This window comes from Citrus sinensis, chromosome 1 (assembly GCF_022201045.2).
Source record: "Citrus sinensis cultivar Valencia sweet orange chromosome 1, DVS_A1.0, whole genome shotgun sequence".
Lineage (NCBI taxonomy): Eukaryota > Viridiplantae > Streptophyta > Magnoliopsida > Sapindales > Rutaceae > Citrus > Citrus sinensis.
The window spans coordinates 6,004,057-6,014,289 of record NC_068556.1 but is presented as its reverse complement, the minus strand read 5'-3'; the positions used below and the strand labels follow the sequence as shown (position 1 = coordinate 6,014,289).

Below are 10,233 nucleotides of genomic sequence, written 5' to 3'. Positions count from 1 at the left end.
TCAAAATCCAAACCAAAGTGAGTTAAACATGTTTGTAAAGGATCATCACTAAGGTTTGAAAGAAAAGTGTTATCAGCTATTGTTTCAATTAAATCCACATCAACAATTCCATCATCTGCACTGTGAGGTTGTTTGGCAATGTTGAAGATGTTCAGCTCCATAGTCATGTTGCCGAAGGACAACTGCATATTTCCAGTCCTACATTGAATGTGAGCATCCGCAGTTGCCAAGAAAGGTCGGCCTAGAATAATGGGGATGTGCTTCCTTGAATCCTGTATTGGTTGAGTGTCAATTACAATGAAATCAACAGGAAAATAAAACTTGTCTACCTGGATAAGCACGTCCTCCACAATACCACGAGGTATTTTCGTGGACCGATCTGCAAGTTGTAACACCACTGGAGTTGGGTGCAATTCTCCAAGTCCAAGTTTCACAAACACAGAGTAAGGCAATAAATTTACACTAGCTCCTAAATCCAACAAAGCATTCTCAATTGTGTGGTTCCCTATACTACATGAGATAGTGGGGGAGCCTGGGTCTTTGCATTTTAAAGGAATTTTATGTTGGAGTATAGAACTAACGTTTTCTGTTAAAAATGCCTTCTTTTGAACATGCATATTTCTCTTTTTAGTACAAAGGTCTTTAAGAAACTTGGCATAAGATGGAACTTGCTTAATAGCATCAAGCAAAGGGATGTTAACACTTACTTGTTTGAAGATTTCAAGAATCTCACCTGTGGATTTTCCCTTTTTTCCTTTAGCTAACCTCTGAGGAAATGGAGCTTTGGGAACATATTCCCGTGGGTTGGTTTCTTCTTTCTCCTCCGGTGATGAGTCTTCAACATTCACAGGTACAATTTGATTTTCTTTTGTCACCGGCATCTCCACTTTGTTGTCGACTTCTTTTCCTTTTCGTAAGGTCATGACTGCTTTGACCTCTCCATGCTGCTGTGGTGAACTGGTACTTGTTTCATGTACTCCTTTAGGATTAGGCACTGGTTGACTTGGAAATTTGCCTTTCTCAACAGTCATTACCAAGGTCTGAACTGAAGAAGCAAGTTGTCCCACCATCTTCTCGAGGCTTGAAACTGATTGAGCTTGTGAGTTGAAGCCTGCTCTCAACTCATTTCGTAGTCCATCAATGGTGCGGTTCTGTTGCTCAATCGTGGAGTGAGTAACATTCCTGAAATTCTGGAATGGATCCTCCCATGGTCTAGGTTGAGAGTGGTTCTGGTTCTGATTGTATGGTCTAAATGGTGGCTGAGAGGCTTGAGGAACTTGAGGAATTTGTTGCATTGGTGGAGCTGGAGCTGCTGGTCCATTCTGTTGGAATCCTTGAGACCATGAAAAATTAGGGTGATCTCTCCATCCAGGATTATATGTGTTGGAGTATGGGTTGTAATTTGATGGTTTTCTCATTATACCTATGGCATTGGCTTGATCTGAGTATGAGTCAAGGTCATGTGGTTCAGTTGATTTAGCAATCGATAACGATGCTATTTGTCGAGCAAGACCTTCAACCATCTCCTTGACTTCTTTGATTCCTGAAGTTGATTCGCCAGTTTGAACCTCATTCACTCCTTTAATTCTTCTAGTAGTCCCGAGTGATCGACTCCGTTGTTGGGAATTATCTGCTTGTCGCTGGAAGAATTCCCAAATTTCTGATGCACTTTTTGACATTAGCTCTCCTCCACTTGTTGCCATTAGCCATTCTTGCACATTTGGTAGTAATCCCTCCAAAAAGTATTGGCATTGGTGCCATTTCTCGTACCCATGATGTGGACACTTCAAGAGTAGCCCATTAAATCGCTCCCATGTTTCGAAAAATTGTTCGTCCTCTCTCTGGGTAAACTCCGAGATTTCCCTGCGAATAGCATTGGTTTTATGCACTGGGAAATATTTATTCAAAAATTTAGTTACCATTTGTTCCCATGATGAAATGCTATTAGCAGGTAAAGTATTTAACCATGAACGAGCTCTATCTTTTAAAGAAAATGGGAATAGTCTAAGTTTAACATCATCGTCTGAAAATTTTTCATATTTAAAAGTTTGACAAATGGTATGAAAATCATTCAGATGATTATATGGATCCTCATTTTCTAGGCCATAAAATGTTGGGAGACAATTTAGCACACTGGGTTTTAATTCAAAACTCCTAGCAGCTACATTTGGGTATCTTATGCATGATGTGCTCAAATTAGCTAAGGGACTAAAATAGTCTTTAAATGGCCTCTCCTGTGGTGCTTGTAAATCCATTTCAAATTTATTTTTAATGTGCTTTTGTGTGCGAAGTGTTTTTTCTAATTCAAGGTCTATAGGTTCAAGATTAGGTAATAATGACCTACGACCATGCATGCAAAACAAATAAAATAAAAATAAAGATGGGAACAAAACAAATAAAAATAAAGAAGAGGGAGAAATTACGATACTAACCTTATTGCGCTATTACAACCTTTCTATAAAAACACACAAAAACAAATACGTGAAATAAATTAACTAAAAATTAAATTAATAAAATAAACAAAAATTACAAAAAAAATAAATTGAAAATTAAATTACAGAATTTTAAAGAAGAGAAAAAGAAAAGAAATACTAACCTTTAAATGTAGATTTACTTCTTTTTTTTAATAATTAAAAAAAAATACAAGAAAACAAATAAAAGAAATTATTCACAAAAATTAATTCTATGAATTAAAATTACTTACCTCCCCGGCAACGGCACCAAAAACTTGTTGTGCAAATTTTAATGTACTCGCAAGCGCACGAATTTATTGTAGTATAGACTAATGGTGACGAGTGTCGATCCCACGAGGAGGTGGATTTTAATTGTGTAGAATTAATTTTGTAAATGGGTGATTGGATTTGTGGTGGAAATGATTTGGGATATGCTAAAACTTAAATTAAAATGGCGAGAATAAATTCTAAAATTGGAATTGAAATGGCGAGAATAAATTGAAGAGAATTCTATTAAGATGACGTACTTTGGTATCAGGATCCGTATCAACATGCATCATGGGCTAAATAATCTTTATTAATGCCAATTAAATCATGAGGGGGGAATCCACACCTCATGAACCATTCTCTAATCAATATGGTGCTAAGGGCTTATCGTGCCAAATAATAATAACCTTGTACTAGAGGGCCGGTGAAACCAAGGCGGTACTAGACAAGATTAGTATTATTTGTCGACGAGAAGTCAAAACATCCACAAAAACTAGAGGGGAAGAGAAAATAAATTTACCAAATTAAGCCCATGACACATGTTGAGACTTCACCTTCAACCCAAGCTTGAAAGAAAATTAGCCACTCATAATTGAACTAGGGGCAAAATGGGAATTTATTAAAATACGAAGAAAATACAAGATGGAGAGGGAATTACAGAAAATGGATCCCAAAAATGGATTCAGAGATATCAAATTAGGGGGGAGAGGCCCCCTTTTTATAGATACATGGAGTAAATCATGGCCATCGGATTAAAAACAGTTTGGACGCTCAGGATTGCGCCACGTCATCAGTCAACAGTCCACGGTTTGACCACGCGGATGAACAGTAACACGGTTTGACCCGACTTTGAACAGTAACGCGGTTTGGTTGAAAATAATCCTGTGTGATGCATGCACCGTACGCGAGATTTTTCGTCCACTGATATGCTGCCACGTCACCATCAACAGTACATAAGAATTTTAGTCCAACAAGATCGTGACACCTCATCAGTCAATGCCACATCATCGGTCAATGCCACGTCATCATCCGTCTATGTGAACAGTGTCGTGAACAGTAACGTATACAGTACCGTACACGTGAATAGTACCGTACATGTGAATAGTGCCATTTTTCATTTTATGCTCCTCCTAAGGTTTTTGACCGTCCTGAGTTCAAAAGTGATGCCCGTTTTGCCGTCTGATTTCTCCTTTATTGTGAAATGACTATAATGCCCCTAAAATACATAAAATACTTAATTAAAATAAAACACATGTAAGGTTGTTAGTAAGACTTGAAATGTAAAATGACGGTTTTCTCCTTTATAAATATGCATTTTCTAACACTCAACAGTTAGCTTTGATGATTTTCTTTTCCTTTATTCTTTCTTGGCTATTCATGTGTATTTTCATTTTCTTTTGGAGGTTTTGGTCTGTGTTCCCCTCCTTACGTATTCATTTTATTTTTTTTATTTATATTACAAATAGGGGTCTTGCCTCACCTCTCACTTTCTGCTGATTTTTCTTTTTAAAAAAAATATATATGTTTGTCCATCACAATCAGACATTCGCAGCTACTGTAATTGAGCATTTTTTTTTTATTTTTGAGCAAAAGGATTCATCGTCTTTTACAATGCTATTGTAATTCATTTTTTATTCCCCAGCCCCTGTGAGTTATTGCAATAGGAAATGATTGCTTTTAGATCCTCATAGCGATAATAAGAGTTCGTAGCACTGTAACAGCTATCATGAATCAGTGAAGATGTCACTGAAGTTGATGATTTGTCTCTGTGCCTATCTTCGTCTTTGCCTTCGCTTCAGGCTTTGGATTTTTCAATTATTTTTGCAATTATTAACTGCTTTTATGATGAGAATGGTGCAATTGTTGATGATATTTTATTTGGAATAGAAAATCAATTCAAGAGTTGATGGTGTGTTTACTTCATGGAATGAGAATGGGGTGGAATGGGAATGGGCTGAGAATGGGTTGGAATGGGAATGAAATTCCAATGTTTACTTGGCAAAAATAAATGGGAATGAGAATGTGCTGGAATGCAATTGATGTGTTTACTTAGCAAAATAAATGAAAATGAGAATCAATTTACCAAAATGCCCATAGTATTAAATAATGTAATTTTCATTAACTAGATACGTGTATAAATATTATTATAAAAATAATATTAATTAAAAAAATAAAATTAATAATAATAAATGTTAATAATGATAATATTAATAATAACTAAAATAATAAATTTAATAAAATCTAATATAATAATAATTATGACATTTAAAATAATAAAATTAATTGTGATTTAAACGAGGGTAATTCAAAAAATATAAAAAAAAAATTATAAGGATACAAAAGTCGGTTCAGGGAATGGGAGTTCTCATTCCCAACCCCCCATGGGAATGAGATTCTCATTTCTTATTCTCAAATTGTGTAGGACCTATACATTTTATTCTCATTCTCAAATCACATTTTGCTAAGTAAACATGAGTTTCATTCTGATTCCCTAAACCCTCAAGTAAACACACCATGACTGTTAAAGAGTGAAAACATTTTTTCTTTCTTCGGCATTACCTATTTTGGCAATGTTATGATCCTTCTTAGCAATAAATAATAATAATATTAGTAGTAGTAGTAGTAATAATAATAATAATAGTAATAATAATGAGTTGTAATAAATTTAACGTACTCACAGTTACTTGTCTATTATAGGCAATTTCCGCCGTAGTAAAGATTAAAATCGAATTTGATTGTACCATTTTGATATTAAAAAAAAATGATTTATACCATAAGAGGTGTGTGATTTTAATAGATCTTTTGGGTTGAATTGTACTAGTAGTGACTACTTGCTATTGCGTTAGGGAGGGAGCTTTTGCTTTTGACACACCCTCAAAATCCTGACAACATTTATTTTAAATTTTATTTTCTAAAATACCTCCTTTTAGTTTTTAAAATATAAATTTATATAATAAAATTAATCATATTTCTATAAAGTTCTTTACTCAAAAAAATTATTTTTTAAGTTTTCATTCGTAAATTATATTCAAAACTTAAAATCTTAAAATATTTTTTTCCTATTATATAGTTCATAACTCTAATTTTTTTAAAAAGCTATTTTTATTAAAATTTAAGTATATATTATAAAATAGGGTAGATGTGAAATATTTATTAAAAAATAATTAATTTCAGTGTTTAACTTAATTTCCGTACAAAAAATTGGAATCGAATCAAATCTACTCGGTTGTTTTGATAATTTGAATGAGATTTGGGTTTTATATGAGTTTTTAGGGGTGTCAAAAGGTGTGGGCTCAATTTTTCAGGCCGGCCAGCCCAATCGTTTTAAATAGGCTTTAATTGGGTCCAGTCGTCCGGAGCGCGAGAAAACATGAATCTCTACGCATCAATAAATGAATATACCGGGACAATTTTAGAAATTGACGAAATTGTCCTTGTGGTTGAAAGTTAGTGTTTTAGTCTTTCAGATAACAAACGTAACACATGAAAAACCGTTGTTGCACTTGCTAGTTGCCACATAATTAGGGATGGCAAATAGGTACTGTCCGCAGCGGATTTATTATTATCAAACTTAAACCCACAAAATTTAAATTATTAAACTCACCCGCAATCCACAACAAGTTTTAATTTTTTTTAAGAAAACTCACTTGCTGTGGGTTTTGACAATTGCCACATTTGCAATGATATTCGACCGATTTTTTGCGTGTTTGTATATTTAAAATCACAAATGTTCAATATATAAATCTACAATAATAACCTCAAATTCCACATAACATACTCAATTTTAAATTTAACCAATATAAATAAAAAATTAAAATTTCAACATCAATTCAATACAAACTCTCAAATTTAAATATAAAATATACAAATCCTTAAAAAAATACAAAGTAATATCTAAAAATAACAATTATATTTCATATTATCATTCAACATAAGATCAAAGAGAAGATATTCATTTCATTTACCATCATTAGCACCCATCCAACATGATGCCTACAATAATGATTACGATTAATATTTTTCAAAGAATAATATTTTCAAATATTAATTCAAAAAAATTATAATAATAAAATAATTCATGCATTAAGTTAAAAGAAAATAGATCACACAAAAATATTTTAGTTATTTGACACTTTACATAATTACATTATTTTTTTATATATTTTTTAAATTTAAATTTTTTTAATAAAATTAAATTAAAAATATTTTAAAAAATATTACAGATCTAATGAATATTAATGTGAATATTTACTTAATATTAAGCTAATACCAAACACACCTATATCTAAATATAGATTTTAATTTATAATATTAAATTCGCCTGTAACCAGTAAAATTATCTATGACGGACGGATTTTGACGACAGATTTAAACGGCTTTGCGGGCGCAATTCCCATCCTAAGTCACGTAACTGAACAAACAAAGCGGCCTTCCGATCACTCTTCATTTCCAAATGAAAACCTTAATTTTTGTAAACTCAATTGGCAATTACTCAAATCCATTGATTATTTCATCTCCGAATTTTCTCACTCATTTTCGATTATTTTCTCAAAAAAATAAAACACTCCTTCCCTTTTCCCGCTCGAAATGTTTTTCCGATCCCAAAACTCTAGATTTATCTCCCATCAAAGCTGTTGCATCGCCCGAGTCCATGAGTTAGGGTGGGTTGGAGGATTTGAGACTCAGTGACACGGGTGAGTCAACTCCGTTGCGTGATTTTTTAATTTCCATTGGAATAGATGATAGAAAGTATGTCTTTATGTTTATTTTAGGGCTTCTATGTGCCTTTTCCATTTCTAGGGTCAGGGTGTCGTCTATAATTGTGTTTCCAGCTACAGTTTTGGCTTTTGCAATTGGGTTTTTCATTTGGGTTCGTTCATGGTAGCTGCTTCAGTGAAGTATGTGCAAGTAAGAGAAGATTGAAAGAGGGAATTTTTAGGCCTAATAGTGAGAAATTGAGGAATTTATTGGATTACTTTGAACGTTTTGAAGGTAAAGTTGTAACTTGAGAGTGATATACAAAGAGCTATTGATTGTTGTAAAGTTACAGTTAGTGATTTGGAAAAGCATTTCAATGTAGTAGGATCAATAAACGTAGCAGCTTCAAATGCTAGAAATGCCATTGAGGCTTGTGTTGTTAACGTGGGGAATTGTAATAATGTGTTACCCGATTACCAAAAATCAGGTAAAAAGAGGAAAGAAATTGGGGATGTTGGGTTTGATTGGCTGCAATTTATTGGGGTCTTGTCTGGAGAAAAAGTTGTTAATTCAAAGCCTAACAGAGTTAAAGATAATATAAAGCATGAGAATGATCAAAGTCAAGTAAATAATTCAAGTCCTGGAGATGAGCAAAGGTTTCTTTCTGATGATGAAGGCATCGGCAATTCGCAGTTTTCTCGAGATTCTCTAAATAAGTTTTCTTTGAATCAAGACAGGGATACAGGAATAAAGCTGGATTTGCTGGATGAAAGAATGAGGGTGATGGGTGCAGGTGACAAAGATTTATGGAGACCAATGAGTATAGTTACCAGAATAAAAGATTGCAATTCACAAATAATCACCGTGACTCTGTAAATATGGGTCATACAAATGAAAGTGAAACATGGGAATCTGGTGATAATTTGCTTGACTCTGTAGGTTTTAGAGTCAGTTGGAACCATATGGAAAGTGAAGATTCCTTTGTACAAGAGCACATACTCAGAAAATCTAGTTTATAGGTCTTCATACAACAGAGAGAAGGATGAGAATCAGATTTACAGTTCCATGTTAAGAGAAGAGAAGGTGAATCCTGAGGATGATTCCCATCTGACTGATCACTTGCGTGCTCGTGAGAGTGAGATCAGTTCCTCTTCGTCTTCTAAATTTATTGATGATGTGATGTTTGATAGGTATCTCACGGAAGCCAATGATCTTCCGAAACACGCAAAAGAGTGTATGAAGAGTGGTTGGGATGAGGAGCGTGCAGAGATGATATTGCACAAGTCTGCCAGGTTACTCTCTCAGGCCATAGCTATGCAGCACATGAGTTTGTTAGCTGTGGACCAATTGGGCAACACATATCTTGTTCGTGAAGAACTAAAGCTACATTTTAGCCGCAAGCTGAGAAGACTCCTTTTGGAAGGTGATGTCATATCTGTTGAGGAACAGAAAAGAATACTCAAGGGGTTAGATTATCAGTTTATGAATAAAGATAAAATTGCATCTCTTCTTGTCGATGCTTGTGAGGAGTGTGAAGAACTCCTTGTGAAGGCTGGTAGAAAATATAGGTTGGCTCTGTCGATTGATGGGAATGACGTGAGAGCCCTATATAACTGGGGTCTTGCACTCTTCTTCCTTGTGCAACTAATTGGATATTGGACCAGTAAGCATCCAACCCAATGTACTCAGATTGTTTATATCATCTCTATAGAAGTTTCTTCTATTCAGTGCACTCAGTTTAGGCCACAGAATTTTCTTTTGCTTTCAGTGCCCATCGAGTGAACTTCTAGCAATTTTGGGCTCAGTTGTCATTGATTTGAAAAGATAATTTAATATCTATCTCACAATTTGGTTGATATAAAGCTGCTTTGTGTGGATTTGAAAGTAGTTACGAGACATTTGAACTCATTTCCAATCTTTCAAATTTCAGGAAACAGCATTTGATGCTGACAAAATATTCTCGGCTGCAATTGATAATTTTGATGCTATGATGTTGAAAGGAAATATTTATGCACCCGATGGTATGTTTAATTTCTTTCTCTGTCTATCGGAAACAAGTACCAAAGTTTCTATATGAAGTGTATAATTGTTATGCTATCAGTTTCTTTTCCATATTTATTCCCTGTTTACATCTTGAATGAATATAACTGTTGAGGTATGAAATTCCAGTTGACATTTAAACGTTTATTGGTTACAGCTCTGTTTGGATGGGCTGTGGCGCTGCAGCAAAGATCTCGTTTACGGCCAAGAAATAGTAAAGAGAAGGTGAAGTTGCTGCAGCAGGCTAGGAGACTATATCAAGATGCACTTCACATGAACTCTGACAATCTCCAAGTAAGGGAAGCGTTGTCATCTTGCATGTCAGAACTTAACCATGGTGACTTCTTTTAGGGGTTCCTGAAACTGCCCCTGTTCTGTTTTGATTCTTTAATGTTCTTGTTTCCCCTGTACACTCCAATAAATGTGGCAGAACTATGATGGATGTTTTCCTGCCATCTATTGTGTTTTTTTACTCTGAAAATTTATAAATTCATAATAAATGAAAGAAGATGAGTAATCTTTTCTTTTGGCACATGAAACTTCCATTAATTCATTTGATCTCCCATGGCACATCACTTCTTTCTCTTAGGGTTATTTGATTCAAGGTGTTTCCTTGCCAGAAACAGTATATTATTATAGTCTTTTGCTTGCTGCTCTATGATTACCTCAATTTTGCTCATTTAACATTGGCATCAACAAATATTTGGCCTTTCGTGATGTATGTTGTATGAACTATAAGCTAAGTTTCATTTTCCCCGTTAACATTGTCATTAAT

General features: G+C 34.3%; 1 protein-coding gene and 1 non-coding gene across 2 annotated transcripts; both read left to right on the top strand.

Annotated features, from left to right (window-relative positions):
• Window positions 1–1,767: 1,767 nt before the first annotated feature.
• On the top strand, window positions 1,768–1,871 carry LOC127898733 (small nucleolar RNA R71). The gene has a single exon (XR_008050581.1). It is a non-coding gene; the product is annotated as a small nucleolar RNA R71 (small nucleolar RNA).
• Window positions 1,872–7,063: 5,192 nt separating this feature from the next.
• On the top strand, window positions 7,064–9,977 carry LOC102630637 (uncharacterized). The gene is made up of 3 exons (XM_025094167.2): window positions 7,064–9,081; window positions 9,349–9,439; window positions 9,616–9,977. The coding sequence occupies exons 1-2, from the start codon at window positions 8,484–8,486 to the stop codon at window positions 9,360–9,362; spliced, it is 612 nt and encodes a 203-aa protein (XP_024949935.2). The 5' UTR covers window positions 7,064–8,483; the 3' UTR covers window positions 9,363–9,439; window positions 9,616–9,977.
• The last annotated feature ends 256 nt before the right edge of the window (window positions 9,978–10,233 follow it).

Coding starts and splice junctions, on each gene's coding strand:
- LOC102630637 (XM_025094167.2), top strand. CDS start 8,484: ATGTTAAGAGAAGAGAAGGTGAATCCTGAGGATGATTCCCATCTGACT.